Here is a 23,491-nt window from a genome sequence, read left to right as displayed (position 1 = left end):
CCAAAACCCTCGGCCAGGCCGTGGAAAGACACGGGCAGGAGGGAAGGCTGCGGGCTCCGAGGTGGCTCACGGGTAGCTGGTTACGTCTATTGGYCAGACATCCAACATGTGAAGGGCAAAGAATAATTAAAGAAAATGCCTTGCTTTCAGCTGACTCATCCCCTCGAGCCCCTGCCCCGGCTGCTCTTCTCCCCGCTCTGCAGCCCAGCTCAGCGCCGCTGCTGCTCGCAGCCCCCGTGCCCCTTGCTCAGTGCTCGCAGGGCGGCAGATCTTATYGCTGAGCGATCGCACGAAGCTCGAAGTTGGAACGGAGGAAAGAGTGCCTCAGTCTCAGATTTCACTAGTTTGCTTTTTTTCTTATCACTGAGTCAGGAGGCAAATTCTTAAAGGCACTGCAGGCTTAGGGAGCGCAGCAGCTCCGGGGAGCAGCATCCTCGCTGCGGATGGCCAAGGCTTGATCTGCTGGGACCAGCCCAATGCCCTTGGAAATCTGGCCTTGCTGCTTTGGGGCTTTGGTAGCAGCTGTGAGGAACAACTCAGGGCTGGTGCTTAACTCAACAGCTGCCACCCAYGGCTAGTAGATCAATGACCTCCTTGGCTCGAATGAGCAGCTCTCCGCCGTAAGGAGTCTCCCGCAGGGTTTCTGGCCACACCAGTGTCAACGGCACAGGCTGCATCATCAGAAGTTGCCGTGTTGTTTTGCTGCTGCATGGGAGCAAAAAGCAAGCTGCTTCTGCAGAGACCTGCAGAGCACAGGGCTATAACCACCTTCAGGGGTTACTCACACTCCCCAAACTGTATTTCTCCCTTGTCTTCCTGGAGGGCTTTGATTCTCCACCAGTAACATGGGAGGTTTAAGCCTACTCAGTACTGTAAGCTCTTCAGGGAACAGCTTGTCTTCCAGCTCTTTTTACGGCACCTAACACGATGAATTGCATGACTGGTTGACTGTGTTTTTTTTTTTTTTTTTTTTTTTTTCCCCACGCACGATGCCTTTTCAAGGAAAACAATAAAGCCATCACAGCAGAAAATACTATAAAAGAAAAAACTAAGTCCCCATTCTGCTGGTTCTGCTAGAGGCTAATACCACTAGTGCCAGGAAGTAAAAGGGAAGCTGGAGCTTTAAGAACAGAGTTCCCAGTGCAAACACTCCTGGGAACTTTGGAGCAATCCAGCACAGAAAGCCCGACGCTTGCTGGCTCGGAGGTAAGTCCCCAGGGGTCTGCTTTTTAACTTGATCTTGTGGACGCAGGTCAGGCAGCTTGGAAAAGCCTCTTGCGTGTATCTGCGTTGCCCGTGCTTAGCCCTGGAGGCACGTTAGCAAGGGAGAAATGACCACCCCCASGGCCAACACCATGAACTGCTGCATGAGGACATTGTCCGAGTGCAAAGAGCAAGTGCTGAGACTTAAACTTCCCCATTTATGCTGAGCCAGAGCATATGAAAAACCCCGCTATTGCCTCACACACAACGTAGCTTAAAATCAAACAAATTGGACGGGCATGTGCAAGGGAAACCTACCTTGGAAGCCCGTCGCGAATTCTAGCAGTGAGGAACAATTTCTGCTATTTGTTCTAATTATGAAAAGATACAGATATCCCCAGGGACGTTTGCAGTCGGGCAGAACTAATGTCTGAATCTTGCTGCTCACCGAGCTGATCCTATGAACGTGCATGAACGCTGAACGGAATTGGGCTGCCGTGGGAGCGAAAGCAAACACGAGCGAGAGCTGGACGGGTATTTGGGAGCCCAGCTTCGGCACGCAAACCATCCCGTACRCAAAGGCTCGCTCTCTGCTTCAGGGCCATCGCTAACGCGGGACGAACAACGGCGCAGAGCGGCCCAAAGCGCGACGAGAAGGAGAGCTGCCGCCGGGAAACTCGGGAGAGCAAGCGCTGCGCTCCGCACGGCTGCCGTCGGGCCGCGGGCACCGACGCCAGCGATTTTGCACGGCGGGTTTGTCGTATTAACCCCCCTTTTGTATTAATGGAGATCAGAACCCCTTTGGTCAGCCACCCCGAGGGACTTCACGGCCGGGAGGAGCACGGCGCTGGCTGGCTTTTTGCGGCGCTCTTCCCGCGGGGGTGTTTTATAGGGCTGCAGCCAACGCTTTTGCCAACGCTTTCGCGGGGGACCGGCGATGCTCTTGTCTCATCGCCGGCTCCGGGCGAGGTCCACCGGGTGAGCGCCGGTGGTGAGGCCCTGCCGGGCGCGGGGCTTTAGCTTGACACCGGCACGGCGGAGATGTTTCTATCCGGTTAYGCAGAACGGCTGGAAACGGCGGCAGGGCGAGCCCGTCCGCCGGGGAGGGAGCGAGGGCTTCCCGCAAGCACGGTTACCAAGGAGACCCTGCCCTGGTCCTGAAAGGAGATGGGAGAAAAGCACAAAATGCAGCGTCAAAGCCCCATTACTGTGTTTTTATGTGGTCCCTTAGGTTCTTCTGAAGTGAAAATGTTTGTTTCTTATTCCCTTAGTGGGACAGTTCTCTGTTTTATTGCATTTTCCCGTGGTTTTGCATCACGCAGCCTGCATCCTGCTCCTAGCGCCCGTCAGAAACAGTAGGATGAAGCCAAGTGAGTTATGCCACTGACGCTGAGTTTGGGGTGAAAGTCTAGAGATGAGGTCACCTGATGCGCCCACCTGCCAGGGCAGGCGTTTCTGCCCAGCTGTTTGAGGTGGGATTTCCCAAAGCTCTGGGCACTCGTGCAGCTGCTTGCAGGCAAACGGAACTAAACTCCCGGTCGTTTCTGCTGGAGCTGCTGGGCCAGCGCCGAAACTACTAGCAGGAAAGTCGTTTCTCCCTCGTAATCTACAGCAAGTGCTTTTTGGAAAATCCTCCCAAGAATGTGGGCTCAATTTCAAGGAAATCCTCAGACTTTTCAGAAATTAATGCAGACCTTAGCAGATTGTGAACAGTTCTGGGAAAAAAAAACATCCTTGCATGGAAAAATGCCAAATTAAAGCTAAATTAAGGGCAAAACAAATCTTTGTAGGTTGCAGATGAGTCAGTGGATTAGTAACRTTCTCAGGAGCCTTTTGCATCTTGGCCACGCAGTCAGTAGAAAAGAGAGTCGCTTTCTGCTAAGGAAGAGAAGCAGATCAGGGCCGTGACATAAAACATGTCCAATCAGCTCCAACTGCCACCTTTGGTTTGTAAAAGCCAAAGCAGAAAGCCACCAAATATGCCTTGAATATATTCTTAATAATTGTCAATTCCTCTGACCCTGGAAGTAGAAAAATTGACAYTTTTTTTTCCTTTTTCATCAACAGCCAAGGTCAAAGCTCTGCCTGAACTCAACAGGGAAACCAAAGAGATTAAGAAAACAACAATCTACTTCACATGAGAGCTTGTCTAAAATGGTGACACACTGAGAAGTTAATCCCCCTTAGCTAAAACTGTGAATGTAAAACCTTCTAGTTAAATTACCTGAGCGATAAGTAAAGAATTGCTTACCTGCTACTGTAAGAAGAAACAGTACAAAATCGTGGCGACTTTTATTCCAGTATAGTCTGCAGACCTGTTGTTTGTCAGTTTTATAATTTTTTTGTCGCCTGTCATCACACCAAAGGTTCTGCTGTGCCAAGCGCTGCAGGTGCCTACAATACAGAGAGCTACTTGAGCTGAAGAAATTTTTGGAGAGCTAAAGCATTTTTCTCACCTGCTCCTATCCTTATCTCTCTTTTTTTTAAAGAAATACAGACGATACTAGCAGCTCTAGACTATTTTCACCTCCTATCAAGGGCAGAGGTTTCTTTCAGATACTAGGCAGAAAGCAAAGGGTACTTTTGCAGGCTGCTTAACCGGTGCTACAGAAATAGGAGTGAATCCCTTGAGAGCCATCCAATAGTAACCAGCTCTTTTTCTGCTCACACAGGCAAAATGAACATTCAAGAATATTTCTCAAGAATTTCTTATCATGGGTCCCATAAGGATGCAGACTTGAAAACCTTAACAGTCATCTTCCAGCACCATGTCCAGGCGATTCCTTTTGAAAATCTCAGCATGCACTGTGGGGAGAGCATTGATCTGGATTTGGAACCTATTTACAACAAGATTGTGAGAAAGAAACGTGGTGGATGGTGCCTGGAAAACAACTACCTTTTATTTTGGGCTTTGCAAAGAATAGGATATGACGTCTCTATTCTTGGAGGCAATAGTTATGATCCAGCAGAGAAAACATACACCACCAACATAAATCATGTCCTRCTGAAGGTAGTGATCGATGGCAATCCCTACATTGTAGACGGTGGTTTTGGTGGCATCTATCAAATATGGCAGCCAATGATGTTGATTTCTGGGAAGGATCAACCTCAGATTCCTGGCATCTTTCGCTTCACAGAGGACAATGGTATATGGTACCTTGAGAAAATAAAAAGGAAGAATTATATTTCAGAACAAAGTGCCCCTTCGACTGATACTCCAGAAACAGGGAAGATCAGAAAAATGTGTTCTTTCACTCTTGAGCCACGACATATGAATGACTTCCAGGAGCTAAACACGTACCTACAGACATCTCCGGACACCTTATTTCGGAAAAAGTCAATCTGCTCTCTCCAGACCACTGAAGGGGTTTGTGCCTTAGTTGGATGGACCTTCACTGAGGTGAAGTACAACTACATGGAGGACATGGACCTGGTGAAGATCACAACTCTTACAGATGAAGAGGTTGAGAAGACACTGAAAGATAAATTCAATATAACCTTAGCGAACAAACTTATACCAGTAAATGTTCGTGGCCTGCCACCTAATTTAGTGGATATGCTCTAATTCTAGCATTGTGCAAGATGGATCTTTAAATACTMGATATAAAAATTCCTAAAATTAACATTAATAACATATTAAGCTGATTCTAAAGTTCAGCTGTTCAGATGAACACAATGCCTGGTAAATTTAAGTATATCATTAATTACCTCCCTATATCCATTTCATTTTTTTTTTTAACTTCTTCTGTACAAACTGAGATACCTTTAATTTGCTTGTATGGAAATTGCCTTTTGACTCCATTAAATTTTGTTTCACCTCTCTGGCTTTCATTTTATTTCTGATATATTTTTGTGGCAAAGGAAACCAATRTGATATATAAGGAGAAACTGTATTACCCATTTTACACAAAAGACATCTAATGTTTTTTGGTATGATAGCCCATCTCCTCCTCAACATAGTTTTATGAATTATTCACTTTCTTGAACAGTCTGAAATAGAGAATTGAGATGATTTTGGCCTTCAGAGAATCCATGATAAATGAGAGGTTAAGCCTTTTTTAAAACAAGCCACTCTGGAGGTGCTGATGAGCCGATGCTGAAAATAAGTTGAAAGACTTGTGTTCTATTACCTTACCTCAAACTGACTTCCAGTGAGCTAGTTATGCAAGGACACTTACAAAAAAATGCTCTGTGAGTGTCCAAATTTAGTTACTTGCAGCATGTTTTTTCTGTTTCTCTGAAATCTAAACAAAGCCAACAAGAGCTGAAGCTCTTCAATAGTTCTTAAAAATCATGCATTTAGAATCAAAAATGTAAACAAACAAAATTAGATCAACCTTTGAAAAATATAGTCTAAACATTCTGAGGCCTAACTCCCCTGGCGTCAAATGGGCACTGCAATATTGTAGACAAAAAGCTTCATATTTTTTAATAAATATTGTTCCACACAAAGACTATAACTAATGCTGCAGAAGAAACCCTTGAGAAGTTAGGACATGCCACCAGGGTGATTTCACAATGTAGTGTGTGTAGCACAACAGCTTTTTGATTTCCCAGTGTTGACTCTTCTCCAAGGGAGGCTGGTCTCCAGCCCTGTAGAGGGGCTGCAAGAAGGTGAGGGAAGGAAAAATGCTATTGCCAAGTAAGAGTCTTTCAGTCGTGCAAAACAGAGCCTTTTAATTTGTGCCTTCTCTTGAGGCAGCCTGGCCTGGGGGTTGGAAGTAGGTCCTTTTGCACTGGAAAACCTGCCGTGCCACGGGGGTGAACTCGCTCAGGGACTGACATTGGCCCTCATTCAACATGTGTGTGCATCAGTCATGCTCACTGATGTGAGTGATGTAGCTGATGTGCCTAAAACTCCGTTGCTTCCCACGTGCAGTCCAGCATGCCTGTCGCCTCCCCCAGTGGGACCTCACCCTTACTGTCACTCACTTTCCACCTCCAATGAAACCATGCAAGCTGGAAAGGGAAAGATCCAGTATGTCAAAGGTGCAGAAGGCCAAGTTTTCAAGTGGAAACGCATTATTTACTTCATTTCATATGTAACGCTGGGCAAATAAATATTTGTCATGGCATTCATTACATCAGATTGCTACCAAATGACCAGCTGGTGTGGTGGAAGAGACCCAAAAAGTTATGTGAGAAAAGAAGAGTCGCTTTGTGCATCTGCGCAAACATAGCCTGCAATGTCTAGGCAACATAGGGCACCCACAAGTAAAGAGAACACTAAGCCCCACCTCAAGGTGCAGGTCAGCAAATAACATTAAATTAATCATAAAAATTGCTGAGCCATTTTTTAAAGATCTGCGGAAATTATTTTACAGAGAAAACCAGTGCAGTCTGGTCTTAACCAGCAGGAGACAAACATCACCTAATAGAGAAGAAACAAAGTTTAATTTGCTCATGGATCAGTGAAGCCCAAAAAAATGTGCATGCATTTTGGGTGGACTTTGCCCTTTCTTGTAGTTTAAGTTTCAGGAGTGCAGGACAGGAAGAYAGACTTAAAGAGGAGGACGGCCCTTGCAAGTTGTATCTGCTCCTGGCTCCACTGACTGCTACCTCAGTAATAAACAGTCCAGCAGCTGAATACGTAAATAAATAAGGCTATGTTAAGAGGTAAGTTGCTTTTATTTAAAAAAAAAATACAAACACAAACTGGTTTCTTTATGATGGTGAAGGTCATGGGGAATAAATTCAAGCAAAATTCCCTTTAGGAAAAGATACTATAARAGTATGTGAGAGAGAGAACTAAAGTACTGCCTGCTAAATATGGGCTCTTAAAGAGGGCAAAGCAGTAATAACAYAATTTCAGTTCTTCTTGTTTTTCTGCTCTTCAGAAGGCAATTCACTTGACCAGCAGAGAGATGCATTTGTTTAGATACACCAGCGGGTGTAAATTCAGAACTACAGCCTGTTTTTGGAAGTTTTTTTTTTTTTTTTTTTTTTTTTTAATAATTGTATTTTGAAGTGTTGCAAATGTAAAGGAAGTAACGAGAAAAAAATAATAAATTTTGCTTTCTTTACAGTCCTTTAAAAACAACTTAAAAATGAAACTAATAGACTGTTTTGCCTATCCCAGAAAGTCCATGTACCAGCCGCATTAGGATGAAAATAGATACCTGTTTTAATAGTATAATTACTGATTATGTGTACAGTCATGATAAGGAGGTGCTAGTAGTAAATATTTTTGCATGAGCACCTTTGTACATTTAGAAACAGGCCTTGAAAGTTCAACTGCTGCTGCTTTTCTCTGTATAAATCTTAGTCACATTTGTGGGATTATCTTTCCAATATCTAGCTTTTYGTCTGATCTGCTCACAATTCAAAAGAACTGTAGTTTGCATCTCCTAGCAGTTAAGATCTAACGCTGATCAACCATGTGATGGAGCTGCAGAGAGAAATCAAAAATAATATAAAATCAAGAACCAATATTATGCTGGTATGATCAGTCCTCAGTATTTAACATTCAGAATGTGACCAGGTAGAATTGGATAGAATCAGACCCCGCAAATCAAAAAGGAGGGAAAAAAAAAATCAAGGCTGTTTTGATTTCAAGTTCTGTCTTACCCAACTGACCAAAGTTGGGTGGCATCACAGACAAAAGGTTTTAATTTTGGCCAATCTTTTGTTTACACCAAAAAATCCCAATTCTACAGAATACTGGAAGCTTATTTTTCACTTAACAAATATTACCTTAGAATATCCTCCAACACACTTAAATAGCACTGAAAACGATATTCCTTTCTGTAGAAGATAACACTGTATTTGATGGGCTCCCCATCCACTTTGGATTGCTGCTTCTATAACATGCCTATGCACATCATGAATCTGTCACTGAAAACCATCTTGAGAAATCCTAGCTTGCAGTAAACATTCAGTGGTTCACTGCTGAATTTAGCTGAACACAATAGACTTCCTGAGGCGCTAACACCAAGTGTCTAAAGCTCAGCTTACTGTATGCACAAAAGATTTCCAAGCAGCTCTCTGAGTTGTCAAGAGGTTAAATATTTGCAGTAACTCTGAACTGCTGAAATGGCTTGTGCTTTCTTTGCAAAGGTTCAAGCGTTTCAAAACATGTTGTGTCAAGCTCCATAACCTAGCAGGCAATCTACAGCAAACATTTACAAATAGGATCTATTCAGAGACCTACTGATCATCCAGCTTCCAGTGATAGCCAGCAGACTGTGATAGGCCACTGGGAAAGCCAGCAGACAGCTGTGCGTGACTTCCCATGGCGTTGGAAGGCATAAAAATAAGTTGAATAGTTCCTCAGGCAGCAATCTGGCTCATGAGCGGTCTTCCCCATACAGACAAGCATTGCTAGAGGCAGGGAAGTCCACGAAGACGCTGAAGTGGGCTGCAGTAGTTCTCAGAGCCACCTCTGGAACGAATAAATGAAGTTTTATGAAAGGCCAGGATTAGAGAGCTGTAAACTATTGGCTGTCCACTTTCTGTGCACCCTGGGAGATCCTGGGCACTGCTGGGGATAGAGACATGCTTTTGCCTTTTAGATTACTCACCTCTATGCAGAATCATTATTCCAACACCAAAATGAGTTTGTGCAACACTCAGAGCAGACAAGAGACTCACTGCTCTGTGACTCTTGAAAAGGTCAGAGGTTTTCCTCAGTCATAATTATCTGAACAAAACTTGACACTTCACAAAATGGGCGGGTAGTATCATTTTCTACTTTTTGTAAGTGAAGAAACAGAGCCATGTAGAGAATGAACCGTTCATTTATGATCACGTAGATCRATGTCAGACTCAAGAAAGGAACATGGGAATCCTGGCTCAAATTATTCTCCCTCCAACTGCTAGACAACACTGCTCCCTGCACTGCTACTCCTTTCATTGAAAAGTGGATTTAGACTTTTTCATGAAAGCTTTTGAGCCTTCCCTAGCGAGATCTTATATTTCTTCTTAAGCCTGCTGTTACAATGCAAATAGGCAAATCCCTGTTACGCAGACCTTGCATATCAAGCGGCAACTGCATCAACTGTTTGCCATAGGGATGACTCTAAGGCAAAAAGCAAACCCTCACATGCACTACTCTTCTTTGCTCTTGGAACTGTTTGATATGAATATTTGTTGCTTTTAAAAACTTCTCTGATGAGGTTCAGTAAGTTAAAACATCTCTGCTGGCAATATCCTGGGCAGTTCTTCCCAGCATCATAAATCATTGATGTAGAGAAACAAAATCAGAAAACATTTCTTTCCTTTACAGGAAACATGAACCTTGAAGAGTATTTTGCAAGAACTGGTTATAACGGTTCCCTTGAAAAACAAGATTTGGAGACCTTAACTGATATATTCCAGCACCACATCCGTGCTGTTCCATTTGAAAATCTCAGCATCCACTGTGGGGAGAAAATTACTTTGGAGCTGGAGCATGTATATAACAAAATCGTGAAGAAGAAGCGTGGTGGCTGGTGCATGGAGAACAATCAGCTCTTAGGCTGGGTCCTGAAATGCCTGGGGTATGATGCCAGTTTTCTGGGAGCGTATGTATTTAATCCATATCAAAACACGTATGCCACCATCATGACCCACCTGCTCGTAAAGGTAGTTATTGACGACAAGGCCTATATTGTTGACGGAGGCTTTGGTGTGTCCTATCAGATGTGGCAACCAATGGAGCTTGTGTCTGGGAAGGACCAGCCCCAGGCTCCTGGAGTCTTTCGCTTCACAGAAAAAAATGCCGTCTGGTACCTGGAGAAAATGAGAAGGAAGCAATATATCCCTAATCAAAATTTCTCTAGTTCTGACCTTCTAGAAAAGAAAGAGTGTCGGAAAGTTTATATGTTCAGTCTTGAGCCACGGACGGTGGAAGACTTCCGTTTCCAGTGCACGTACCTTCAGACGTCCCCTGACTCCCTATTCACGAAGAAGTCCATCTGCACCCTGCAGACCACCGATGGCTTTCGAGCGTTAATTGGGTGGACATTCACTGAGACCACATACAATTACAAGGAAAATATGGATCTGGTGGAATTCGTAACTCTTGAGGATGAAGAGGTGGAAAAGACACTGAAAGAGAAATTCAACATAACTCTAGAGAGAAAGCTTGTCCCGATTAACGTGAAAGGATTTTACACAATTTAGACTACCGGAGAAACCTCTGCTACACATTTACAGTGTCTTCCACAGTCTGCCCTATYGCTACTGCAGGATTACAGGATTCCCTTGCAGGCAATTGAAGGAAAAATACATTAATACCAGATTAAAGTGAATTTCATGTTGGGGAAAGGGAAAAAAATCAGGGATATCACACTCTTCTGCCAGGTAGACAGAATTATTTGCTGTGAAATGACTGAAGTTCAATTTTCGGCAGAAATGTAGAGACTGATTTGAATCTGTTCATAAACTTGGGCAAGAAATGTGTCTGGGGAATTCYGGAGTGCCTATAGCACATAAATAGAAGTAAGGATTATTAATTTTGATACGCTGCCAACACATTTTTATGGTTATTATGAGAAAAAAAATAACCTGTGAGCATTTAGACAACTATGTACACATTTAAGACTTCACTTTTTACAATATCTAACCACCCACAACTCATGCCATTTCCCTGTCTTTAAAATGGGTATAGCAGTACCGTCACCTTTGAAAGGCACAATGCAGGAGGCACAATTCTTTCACTATCATGCTCAAACAAAACATAGTGGAAAAAAGATTATTATCATATAAATCCCTTTGTTATTATTATAGTGAACTGCCCAAAGTAATTTTTGGTATGCATATATTTTTCCTAAGACACAAATTGCACCTATCGCAGTGTTAATTTTGGCTAAGGATATACCCGCAAGTTCTGCTTCTCGTACAAAAAATTATCTTGTTTCAGAGTGACTTAGGATACGGTGCTTAAGAGTGAGTCTCGACTTGCTTAGATTTACTGCTATCTCAAATGGGGTAGAAATTTCAAAGTTTTACTATTGCAAGTTATTGTATGTATGCTGCAAGTTGTTGTATGTATAACGAAGGTAGAATAACGACACTAACCCCACTAGACCCTTAATAGCTACGCTGCCATCTCTTCGTGTATAGCAAAGTCAGAATTCCATATGGCTACCCAAAATGTGTAGCACAGGAGCTTTAAGGTCACAAATAAGTTTCTTCATCTTTATCAAAGTGGAAAAAAAAAAAGAAAGCAAAGAGTCAACCAAATCTAAAGGAACCTTTTTCTTTCTGATTCTTTCGCAATCATAGTTCCCCATCTTAGAGAAATTGTCGCCGTGCCCTGCCATGCGTCTCTGCRGAAAGCTCAAGCAACGAAACCACTGAGAAAGGGGAAGCACTCTCAGTGCTTAAACAAAAATAGCAGAAACTCTGAAAAACACACTTTCCTTCCTTCTTTTCCATCTATGATAATCCCAAGTATGGTTAAAGTGCTGATTTCTCCCACTGATGGTGTATCTTTTTATTCAAAGACATGATCTGATCATAAATCTCAYAAATACTGTAAATATATATTGAAAATAAAGAAAGTAAAACTGTAAGGATTGCTGTAAATATAGACCTTCCCCCCGTAACTGCATGATCCCAGTACGCTTGGTTTGCTTAGGAAATAAGGGCTGTGCAATCTCGTGATCTGCTGGCCAGCACTCCTCACCACGACGTTCTTCAGCTGAACAGGCTGATGTCACGCAAGTTGGATAGAAATGTTGGAGCCTGTAAGTGCCTACAGGTTACAGCACAGACTGCTCACAGGCTGCGGAAGGGGACGGCCGGCGAGGAGGAGTCCCCATGGTTCTCGTCTCTGCTGGGCTCAGCGGTCCGCACCACGTCCGACTTGGCCGTGCTGCMAGCTAGCAGCGTCCTGCCGGTAGCGCGGGAAGGAACTGAGGCTGCCGCGGTGGTGGCTGGTCACCGCGGGCGTGCACGCCTGTGTGCTGGGACACAGGAACCGGGTGCAAAGCGGGAGGCAATATGGGGCGCGAGGGAGAAAGAGCTTCCCAAGGTAAGAACTGAGTTTTTCTATCAGTGGAACTAAGGACCACGTTTTGCAATTTGTATTCTTATTGCTATCTCATATTAAAGCCTCATTAAAGGTTTTCACCCCTTTCTAAGTGATTGATCAAAGTGACATGTTCCCCAAGACCTGAGGAACACTGAGTTCAAAAACACTCACTGTGTCTGCTTTAGCAAGCGGAAATTCCCATCTGCGTTCCCTCAGGTCACCAAACCACTCTCCTCTATGCGTTGTTTTGTGGCGCGACCACCTCTTGCCTCAAGACCAGMCATTTACAGACCAGTTATTTTGCCTCCATACTTCCCTGGATGTTTCTGCTGCTGCTTCAAGCTAATTGCTCTTCCCTACCTGCTGGAGCTGTGGGCTTGAGGACTTCTTGGGCAGAGGTCTATGGACTCACATTGGCATTTTTAGCTGTGACTGCCAAGATACCAGATACCACCTTTTGGTATTCAGCTCTTACTAAAGATCTGTCGGGCTGAAGATGATTAAAGCTTCAACCCTCCGACCTGATCTTTCGTAAGTGCTCTCTGAAAGCAATTTTTCCTCTAGACGAGACAAACATAACCAGGTCCTTCACTATGCAGCATCAGATCGCACGAAGGAATGTCAACATGTACAGCTGAGGAACAGTCTCACAGTTTAGCTAACACCCCCCAAAAGCTGATGAAAGCAGAAGTTGTTAAGGTGTGAATGCCAGGCCCAAAAGGTCTCAAAGGTTTGAGATGAGAATGGTGTAAAAACAAACCAAAACCAAGAGGCATCACACCGTGTCTGGAGGCATTACTGCAGAAGATGGATGCTTTCCTAGAGAGAGTGAAGAGGGCTTCCTTGAAGAATCAGCTCTCAGAGAAGCTTGCAYTCACACTCAGAAGTTAAACTTGCAGTTGTGAGATCCCATGTTTATCTGACATCTTTTGCCAGTAATATACTTTAGAGCTTTATTAACAGTCTCTCTCCAAGAAAAGTTTTATGAGATCCCAAACTATTGCACAGTTGCACAGTTTTAGTTGCAGGCTGCTGTTCAAATGGAGTAGAACAAACATTCTGAACCTCCGACCCAGGACTTTCGTAATTCCAAATGCAATTTAAAAGCATGGTATTCTAATTAACAGAGAGAGAAGACAATTTCCTTTTAAATCTGAATTCTGGATTAAATTGCATTAGTTTTAATAGGAACTGGATACTCAGATCCCATTGATGGCTTTGCGTAATCCCAACCTAACTGCCCATCACACACGCACACACAGAGGCAATGCCCAATGGAAAATGAGAGCTATCAGCGACTGTTAAATTGTATAATGAGTATCTTATTAGGAATCAGTCACAGATAACAGAAGAAAACATGGTTTAAACTCTGTGGCACCATCGAGCATTTCCCCTCTGGAAAAAAAAAAAAGTTTAATTTGCTTATGCATTACTAAAGGGAGGATACAGGATGGCTCACTTCAGTTGCACTCTGCTCCTGTAGTTTTTAAGATGAAAAATTAAGAATAGAAGTAACAAGAAAAATCAACAAGAAGGATGAAGTTGTTCAACACTTACACGCTCCCAACATCAGCTGTTACAACAGCAATAAACACTCTTGAGCCTGTCAAAGGGAGGAACAAAATTTCTCATGACAAGAGACACGTTCACCATAACACTGTGAACCGTCAGTGAGCATAGACTACACCACATGTCTTTCTTTGTTCAGTCTAACACRTACAGTAATATAAGAGACACAAACACTTAGGGTGTCTGATATCTCTTTAAGGAATAAATTTTGGAGGTAAATATTTTCTTTAGCAAAAATGCTTACTGCTTAATCCAATTCACTTCTATTATCAATAAACACTTTTGATCTAGAAACATGGCTAAAATGCTACATCTTAGAAAGTTGTCCATGAAAATGGCATTTGAGACTACATCAGAGCCAAGAAAACTTGAATTAAGGCTTGCATTATAAATATTTTACTGCTACACTTGCATCTCTCTTGTAGTCTAGCTAGTGTACAGATTTTTTATGGCAGAATGTTTCTGCCTTGCTACCTGGCATGCTTCTTCCAGGAAACCAGAGCCAGACTTAAAATATGTACATGTATATATATGTGCATGTATTTATATGGTTGGAGATATAGATGGGTATTTCAGAAGATCCTATCACATACTTAAGTGCCTGCTTGTAACTCTGGACAGAAACCTTTAAAAAAGTCACGTAGAACAGATTGTTAGTTTTGTCTTGCTCACAATACTGCACTTTGAATGATGCTTTTAGAACTGCATTTTACAAACTCCATGAGCAAAAAGAGAGTGCATTAAAAATCAGCAGTCAGTTTTACAGTAGCACTCCAACAGCTCACCTACCAGCTAATCAAAACTTGAACAGCACAGCATGCAGAGCTCTGGATAATAAACCAACATCTGTCCTGTATTTATAGTTGGTGTTGGGCATGTTTAGGAAACAGAAGAACCACCCTTTTCTCCTCCCAGATTCCTAGAAAGACAGATGAGCGATTTTCAAGGAAGATACCGAGTTTGCTCAGCACATGCACTGACCCACTTACCATGCTTCACATATTCTAGGACTGCCATTTCCTAGGAAATTAATTTAAAATAGGGATGAATATATGGCAGAATGGAATTAAACCAAATGCAGAAGAGTTCTCTGTGCAGAGCCTCTACAAAGGACTTCAGAGTTCTTTGTAGCCACAAGCAATTACCCCAAAAGCTCCTTTGTCAGTGGAACAGTGCCAAATTCAGTCTTTCATGGAAGTGCAATTACAGTGACATCTCGTGGTTGCTCATGGTTCACTAGAGCACACTTCCCCCCTGCCCAAACTATCTAGCATAACTATTCAGAGATTCTCTCTCTAGTGAAGAAATGTATTCACATATATCATTTTCCTAGTAATAAGTAGGAAAGAATAATGGGATATATTTGAGTTTTTCTTGTGATGACCAACAATAAATCATTTTTTAGCTCTGGTCACATCATCCATAGGAAGAAAAATGCCTTGCGATCATTAACTTCTTTTCAGCTGGTGATAATATATAGTCAGGTTTTAAGTAATTGAACCAGTAGCATTTAATTAGCTCTGAAAAACTATTTCAGATCATGAATCACAGATTTTTCACCTGTATGAGGCTTCCTTACCAGGTTAGAAGTATATTTCTTTTTCCACACATGATCCATCCTGAATATCTAATTAGGTGCTTTTGATATATGGATTACAGCTCATATATCATACATGCGAAGTACAGGCACACAACCTTTCTTTATATAATTAGCTAAGTTTCATGTCTTGCTTCACTGAGTCACCTCTTCTGTCCATGATGGAACGGCCACTACCTGCTTCAATTTAGAAAATTCTTCTTTATCCAGAGAGTCAGCATTAAGGAGCAGTAATTCAGACATCTCGGTGTGGAAATGAAATAGAAGTATTTCTTGTTGGCTTGGACACAGAGGACTGTTACAATTTGAGATAAGACCCACATTGACATTTTTCAATCTGCCCAGCRCTGACTGACCAAAGGCCATAATGTTTCTATCCTAATATTCCTTCAGATGGCTTTACTGCATGCTAAACAAATAGACAGTGCAGTCAGCTAGGATTTGGGGACATCTGTAGCAAGCACAAAATAGGATCATTTCTTATATCTGATTGTATTAAACACATTTTTTACATTAAATTAGCTAAACCACAATAATTAACCACAAAGAATCAGTTTTTATTCAGCTTTCACACATGTTTCTGAAGCAGTTATGCTTCTATGACAAGATCTAGATAATTTGTAAGATTGGATTTTTTTGGCTGGAAAAAAAGACAAGATTAGCAAACTTCTTTTGGAAGACAAATTAAGACTCATAATCTGGTCAAGTGTCAAACTGTAAATGCTGCCCAACACTTGGCATGCTCTAGGAAAAAAGGTATTGCTACCAAACCCTCTATTTTTAAATAAGCTTGATAAAAAAAATAAAATTCAACAAAAAAGATTTTCTCTCTCTCTTCTTTTCCCAGTTTATTTTTAGAATAGTAAAAAAAGTTCCTGTTTTTTTCCCCTTTTGATGAGTACAAAGGTTTTCACTGCATAATAAAACAAAAAGCAGTAAAAGTTGAATTGCCTTACCAGATTGGACAAAGCTCATCTTTACTCAACATGCTTTTTTCAGATATGATCATAAAATGTAAATACTGTTGCTCTCAGTAGCACATGACATATCCTATTCATGTACAACATTAAAAATGGCTAATGGGCTTAATGCCCCATACTCACTAAAAGTTACTCAGAGAGGAAAGGATGTATGACATCCACTATAAACACATCCACTTTGAAAAAGTGTTTTGTCATGTGGACAGCAGAAATTTCAATGAGAACAGACTCAGATTTACATTACATAGCAAAAAATCCAAACAATCTCCAGTTCATGGTACTGTATTTGGTAGGTAACATTTCTCTTAACTCCAGTTGTGCAGTTCACATTAATCCTGGGGTTTTAAGAACATTTTCTTAGTTTTGCTAGGTCTTGTGTTACTATTCTCATCTTCATCTTCATCCTCGAGTACACGCTGGTCTCTCTTTTTCAAGAATTTCTTCCCTATTGTTCCTACTAATGTTTGGTATCTGTAAAGAAAAAAAAAAAGGATAGCTTTTAGTAGAGACCAGAGAAAGTCTCAGTGCAACAAATCAGAAATCTAATCAACAGTTTAACTAGCATTTTAACTAGCATAAAAAAAAAAAAAAAAAGTCAGAGAAGCCTTTCTCACCAGTGTAAATACAAGCACTGTATATTATTTATTCTGACAGTTTTGGTCTCTTAGCAATCTGCAGCCCTGATGGAGTTCGCACAGAACACATGGGTATCAAAGGGCAGAAAACAGTTACAAGATCTTCTACTTCTCATCACCCCTAGAAGTGATGAGGGTTCCACTGAACACACAGCAGAATTCTTAGAAAATCAGTTCGGTGAGGTATCAAAGGTTGGTTGGCTTGCTTTGTTTTTGGGAGTTCCCCCCGCACACACATAATGCAGTAAAATATCATCTTCCTGGCCAATACTGACTGTATCATAAAATACAACTTACCTTCTGGCCATTTCTTCATCTGACACATCCGCCTCCATTTTATCATCCACTTCAATTTCTTCTTTCTTGGACTTAGAGTTCATTTGTACCATTAACTTCTGAAAAGGAAGCAGGAAATAGTGACAGTGTTAGAATTACATATTCAAGCTATGTTGATATTCACTGGTTAAAAAAAAAAAAAAAAGTAAAAGATGGAATCAATTTAATACTGCTTTTCCTCATTTGCTGTATCGTACTCAGGCTAGAGCACAGTGTTACCAGTACCCTTGAAGAAAAGGCAACATGCTTCCTTGTTACTCAYTGGAGCTTAAGAGTTTGGCTTCGGGAAAGAGGCAACACAGTTTTTAGTGAACTGTACTATTCAAAGAACCTGCAGGGCATGGCAGACACCTTCAAGAGATCGGGCAATAAGACCCTAATTAATTTTTCCTTGTGATGCTAGCACATAGTTCTTGAAATGGTTTTGTATGAAAGGACATGATAGCTATATGGCTTTACAGTAAACTGCTAGATAAAAAACAGGAAGCCGTGATATGCCACATCACAGTGAGAAGTAGTTCAAAATAACCAGAAGAATTTCCTGGTAAAACACCTTGCACAACCTTTTCCATACCTCTTGCTTCAATTCAGCGTAACATTTTTAATGTACTGCCATCAGCATGAATCATACCAGAAAGAAATTAAAGACTTTCCTGCCCTGAAGAATTTAAGCTTTGAAACTTCAAGCCCTCATTTACACAAGTGCTGAATAAACAGGGCTGAATGCTTGTATGATCGGGCTCTAAATTAAATGGCAGGTGGTAAAAAAGTGAGCTCAGTCCATTGTTTCGATGAGCAGCATGAGGGACAGTTTCCTCACTTCAGGGAAGGAAAACCTGCAGGAGTCATGCAATTACTGGCCATCAACACAAGGAGATGAAAAGCTTCTATTTATCAGATGTTGCATTGATCATCAACATTTCCTCTGAATCACAGTTTTCCCTAGTTGAAGTACATGGGAGAATTTATGGAAGGTGCTGCGAGTGCCAAACAGCGGGCAGTGCAAACATTAAACCCCCATCTTCAAGGGTTTCAATTCTAATGTGGGAACATCTCAAAACAAAACATTTAAATGGTACCTCAATTTCCGGATTGAATCCTTTAAAGGACATTCTGCCATAAAGTAGATCCTCACATGGCATAAAGCTCCTTTCTTCTATTATAAAGCTCCTGCATGAAACCCCAAAGCCAGCATTTGTCAAACAGTGTGGTTTAATATAATCAAATTAAACAAATGCAAAAAGCATTCATTGTCATCCCCCATACAAATAAACAAAACCACAGTGTATTTTATACCATCAACTACCATCTGAAGCTTAATTGCTCTGATAAATCTTTCAGCACAAGGAGCTTGGAGTGCAAAGGAAGACTTTTTGCCAAGATAGCTGTGCCAGTTCCACAAGCAAAATTAACTCTCCTGACAAAAAGCACACTCTGCTGGTATGATTCTATCTACATTACTGCTTTTGCCAGAATAAAAATACCACATAAATATCACTCTCCAGGTGGCATTACTATACCAGCAAAAGCCTCTAATTAATTTTTCATTGTGATATCAGACCTGGCATTAGTTGAGTCTGTCAGGATATAAGACACCGTAATTCTCTGTTCAGCTGAGAAAGATCTCTCCTTTTTCCTCCTTTTTTCCTCTTTAATGAGCATGGAGCGAGGGAAGAAGCATGACCCTGAGGCGTTCATAATACACACCTTAGATAAAAGTACTTCCTTGAATTGTTCCCTCTTATCCTCTCACACATGTGCATCCCTCCCTCAACTTCTTCATCTCCCATATAAAACAAACTCCTAAAGTCATAGAAGAGTGAGGCTGAAGAGATCACCGAGTTCATTCTCCTGCCTCAAGGCAGGATCAGCTAAATACCCGCCACGAACAGCAGAGGTCTGTCAAAGCTGTCCTCAAAAGGCTTCCAATGATGAAGACTCCACAGTCTCCYTAGACAATCTATTCCAGTGCTTCACTAGCCTYATTGTTAGAAAAATTTCCCCAATATCCAACTAGAATCCTCCCTGCTGCAACTGAAGTTCAGTTAACTTTCTGYAATATCCTCTACAGTCATGAAAAATAGTTTATCAAAACCTTATTCAACTATAGTTAATTTCCTAGATCCCATCTGTTTGAAAATGATATATCTTCTCCCCCAATGGAATTTTTGTCCTCCTCTGAAAGGACAAAAAAAATCAAGATACTTTTGAAGTAGTTCAATTACTATTTACAGCACGATTCTTAATAGCAGGAATGGACATTTGCTTCCTTATGAGCTAAGGTTTCCTTTGTGTTGTCTATTATCTCTCCTATTTCAAAAACAGGATTTGWGCTAGACTCCAGAAGACAGAGCTGCCCTGAATAGATCCAATCATGTGACTGGAGCTAAACTTGCTCACAAAAGGTTTCAAACTTCTTTTCTTCCAAATGAAGAKAAAAAACAGCACTGAGTTGGTCCCTGAAAGAAACTAATTACATGTATCTAGGAGAAACTGTGAGTGCAAGAAAATAACACACACAAGAAATGAAAGAGTCAAATTCTGGACTAGGCAATCTTGAGAATGTCCTTTAAAATACAGAGCTGAAATACCAATCTGTCACTATTTTTGCTTATGTTGATTGGTTACTTAACCCCCCTCCYCCCCCAAAAAGAAACCAACCAAAAAACAGAAAAACACTATTAGCTTCCTGAAACAACTTCTAAAAAAGATTGTACTCCCACTCCACAACAATACAATGATGATAAGAATTATCAAAGTGAACAAGCTTACTCTTTCTCCTTAAGATCTGGTAAATCGAGATACCAGTGTTCTTCACTAATTATCTTCTTTTCTTCCTCTTCTAGTTGTTTTTTAGTTTGTGAATCCAAGCCTCTCTGCATGAACTAAAAAGAARAGACCCATAAGCACACAGCTAGATTTTTCTACATCACATTCATTCCTGCTTATGTTCTAAACATGCAATAATTTTATGACAACAATTACCATGAAATAACATTCAACAGTTGATGCAACAAGTAAATGCTTTTTGTGTCTTTTTCTGTGTTCAATCTGAATTAGGGCAATAGACAGTGTAAAATAAGCAGCAGCTGATCTATAGCTATCTATTCCAAGTTAGCAGTCAACCACATCTATACTCAGATAGAAAAGCACAGACATGCCCTGTTCACTTTTGATGGTTCTGAATTGTTACATCCCACGACCCCTCAACTTTGCAAAGATTCTTCTCATGTTTCAGCAGAGGCCAGAAAAAAAAATGTAGTAATATAAATATTAGAAACAAACATTACCCACACAAGTGGCACTGGAGTTCTGAACTGGAGCTTGGTCATACTAGGTTGGCATCTTTTTGAAAGATCTATTCTTTCAACCATTTTCCTCTTGTTTTCTAAAACTTCARATTTTATTTTACAGACAGGTTTTCCCTTATAACCCAGAAGGCTAGAAGATAGCTTTAATTACTCTTTTCACTTCTAAAGGTATGAAAAGGAGTATTCCTCTGCATCCAGTTGCAGAGAAGGAAGCTGTTTCCCAATTTAACATCTCATCAGTGACCCACCGATCTACCAATAAGGCAGTATGTGTGAGCACTTGTTAATTCACATCAGGCAGACTCTGACGAGTTAATTGAATTTATAATAGAAATAGTTTAGGGTAAGATAACTCATTTTGCCTAATATAAGGACATTGCTCAGAACTGCTCCCTTGGCTATCACCTTCGGCAGARGGCGGGAACAGGCAGAGAGGAGCAGTAGCTTCTTTCACTACTGGGAGTAGAAGAGGGCATCTGTCACAGCCCATGACAGATTGCTGAGAGAGCAAACCTAYGGATCTGAGATATGTGAAACATTCCTTGTATTTCAATTTGCATCATCTCCAGTGCCTGAGCCGACTGCCAATTTAAGCATCAACAATGTTAGCTCATTTCACCAAACATGCTGGGRAAAAAAAGGGCGGGGGGAACTCTTCACAACTTTACAGTAATAATCCTTATATTCTCACATCCCTAGGAGCTGGGACCTCCCTTTGAGTCTAGAGAAAGCCTTTGAATAACCTTATCTGTCAGGGGAATGCATTTATACCAATACAATCCCAGCAAGAGACTATTCTATCAGTAAATTTGATACACATTTGTGTACGAAAATTGCTATGTGGCCATCAAAGCATACCTGTATAACTGCATGTGCAACACTGCAGAAGTATTTCATAGCAACTAATTCTACCCCTCTCATTTAGAGCAACATCAYGCCTGTGTTTAGATAAGCCTGCACGCTGACAGTGGGGCACATCTGTATCTTGAACAGCAGCAGAGATTCAGACATACTTCTGGTCCCAGCTAGAACAGACTTGGCTTGGCGATAAAGCCCAAGAAGGTGTCCCTAAACGCCTCTCTCAGACAGAATTCCCACATCACTGAGCTTATTAATAAGAAAAAAATTCTCCCTTTTCAGTCTTTACAAAATGCCTACAGCAAGACAAAACAGAAAACCTGAAGTAAAAGCTAGTGCAAGTGTCTCATTTCTCATTAATATTTCTATTTGCATACATGTGTACAAGTTAATGAAAGAAAAATTGACTTTTTTTTCCCGAGTCGGCCCAAAACATGTCAAAGCTTTCTAATTAAAATTACAGTATCTGCTTGAGAAAAATAAGGGAATCTATCATGTGGAAAACTATATTGCTCATGGAAATTGGTTAGCCAGTCAGAAGTTTCAACAGGAGAAATTTTGTTACAAGCATCCAATTAAATAATCATTTCACATTACATTTTAAAGATTATGTTCCTACAGATTACCACAGGGAACAACTAGATTAAAAAAAACATGTGATCATATTTATCTAAAATGTAAACATGCATGAATGAATTAAAAAAAAAATGCCAATTGCGGTAGACCCAGAATATGCAAGTCATTAGCGGMGCTGCTATTTGGATCAGCTTACCCAAATAACAGAATCTGAATCAAATGGTGCAAGAATTAAAAGCATGAGTCACACTTTGACACCAAGAGGAGAGCGCACAGAGTTTGACAATTAATGCAATGGGCTTTAACAGCACTGCCACTGACCATACCACCTTCCAGGCCCAGCTAACAGAGGACTTGCCCATAAAACTATGATAATACATCTTATCAGTACATGCAGAGGCAGCTGTCAAACAATTAATTAAAACACYGCTAAACAAGGAGATCTGTAGAAGGCAGATGGTAAATACGACCTTTACAAGATCTACTCAAAAGAGACTCAAAGCACATCTACTGCTCAGACTAAACCAGCAAATGTCATGGCACGGCATTCAAATGCCTGTTCTACAGCCTTCCAAGGAAGGCACCTGAAAACTGGCTTCTAAAGGCTCTTGAGGGTTAATAAACTGACAAAACCAGTAGCAGAAATTTCACTTAAAACGAATGTTTTATGTTACAATTAGTAACCCAGGTTAAGGGAGTCCTACTCTGTCACGAGCTGCTGGCTAACTATCCAAAACATCTACCTGCTTTTGAAAATGAGGAAAGTTATGCTTGGTTCCCTCTGTGCACCAATTTTAGTCTTTCATTAGCAGAATCTGTTAACTGTGGTAAATATTCCACCATCTTACTACAGCAGAATCCACTTGACATGGAAGATCAAATTGAGTCAGCTAAACTCCTTTCCACTGGCATCTCAAGAAAAACAGGGTAACGGGTAGGTCACTATTTCATTAATGGCCTCTGTGTTTATGGGTTGAGAAAAAGAGAAGGGAGAGGTGGTTAAAACTGATGTTCTGATGAGGTATCTTAYAAGCAATCAATGCAACCAGACAAAATAGGCACACAACAAAGCAAAGGAGTATCAAGAGTAAAAGCTCCCTCAAATAAGGCAAGTAGCATTAATATTTTAATAATAAGGAAAAAAAGTCTAAGAAGAAGGAGAAGGAGGAGGTGGAAAGTAGTCTGAGAAGAAGCTTGAGAAGAAGGTGGAAAGCAGCTTGAGAAGAAGTCTAAGAAGGAAGCGGCAGCAGAGAAGACGAAAGAAATCCAAGGAGGAGGCAGAGGAGAGGTAAAAAAAGGAAGTCTGAGAAGGAGGAGGAGGTAAGAAGGGAAGTCTAATCATTTTTTATTCATGATCAACAACCTGCCCGCAGAGGAACCGGAGGGCTCAGGCCTGCTGCCGAAGGGGAGCGGGCTGCCAGGGTGAGGCGGGCGCCCCGGCCCGGCCCGGCACGACACCAGGGGCGAGC

The 23,491-nt window shown here is 41.4% G+C and overlaps 3 protein-coding genes across 3 annotated transcripts; 2 read left to right on the top strand and 1 right to left on the bottom strand.

Annotated features, from left to right (window-relative positions):
* Positions 1 to 1,183: 1,183 nt before the first annotated feature.
* LOC146595049 (arylamine N-acetyltransferase, liver isozyme-like) lies at positions 1,184 to 4,880 on the top strand. Its single transcript, XM_085306490.1, has 2 exons — positions 1,184 to 1,206; positions 3,876 to 4,880. Exon 2 carries the CDS (start codon positions 3,881 to 3,883, stop codon positions 4,766 to 4,768), a length of 888 nt encoding a protein of 295 aa, XP_085162616.1. The 5' UTR covers positions 1,184 to 1,206; positions 3,876 to 3,880; the 3' UTR covers positions 4,769 to 4,880.
* Positions 4,881 to 9,432: 4,552 nt separating this feature from the next.
* On the top strand, positions 9,433 to 10,305 carry LOC146595048 (arylamine N-acetyltransferase, pineal gland isozyme NAT-10). The gene has a single exon (XM_085306489.1). It carries the CDS (start codon positions 9,433 to 9,435, stop codon positions 10,303 to 10,305), a length of 873 nt encoding a protein of 290 aa, XP_085162615.1.
* A 5,557-nt stretch (positions 10,306 to 15,862) lies between these two features.
* On the bottom strand, positions 15,863 to 20,699 carry MPHOSPH6 (M-phase phosphoprotein 6). The gene is made up of 5 exons (XM_085306415.1): positions 20,568 to 20,699; positions 20,050 to 20,162; positions 18,357 to 18,447; positions 17,239 to 17,336; positions 15,863 to 16,777 (listed from the first exon to the last, which is right to left on the bottom strand). The coding sequence occupies exons 1-5, from the start codon at positions 20,649 to 20,651 to the stop codon at positions 16,636 to 16,638; spliced, it is 528 nt and encodes a 175-aa protein (XP_085162541.1). The 5' UTR covers positions 20,652 to 20,699; the 3' UTR covers positions 15,863 to 16,635.
* Between the last annotated feature and the right edge of the window lie 2,792 nt (positions 20,700 to 23,491).

Source organism: Rhea americana, unplaced genomic scaffold, assembly GCF_003343005.1.
Source record: "Rhea americana isolate MKP2758 unplaced genomic scaffold, rheAme1 scaffold_24, whole genome shotgun sequence".
NCBI classification, from domain to species: Eukaryota; Metazoa; Chordata; class Aves; order Rheiformes; family Rheidae; genus Rhea; species Rhea americana.
Note: the sequence above shows the minus strand (reverse complement) of the source record. Positions and strands in the feature narration are given on the sequence as shown.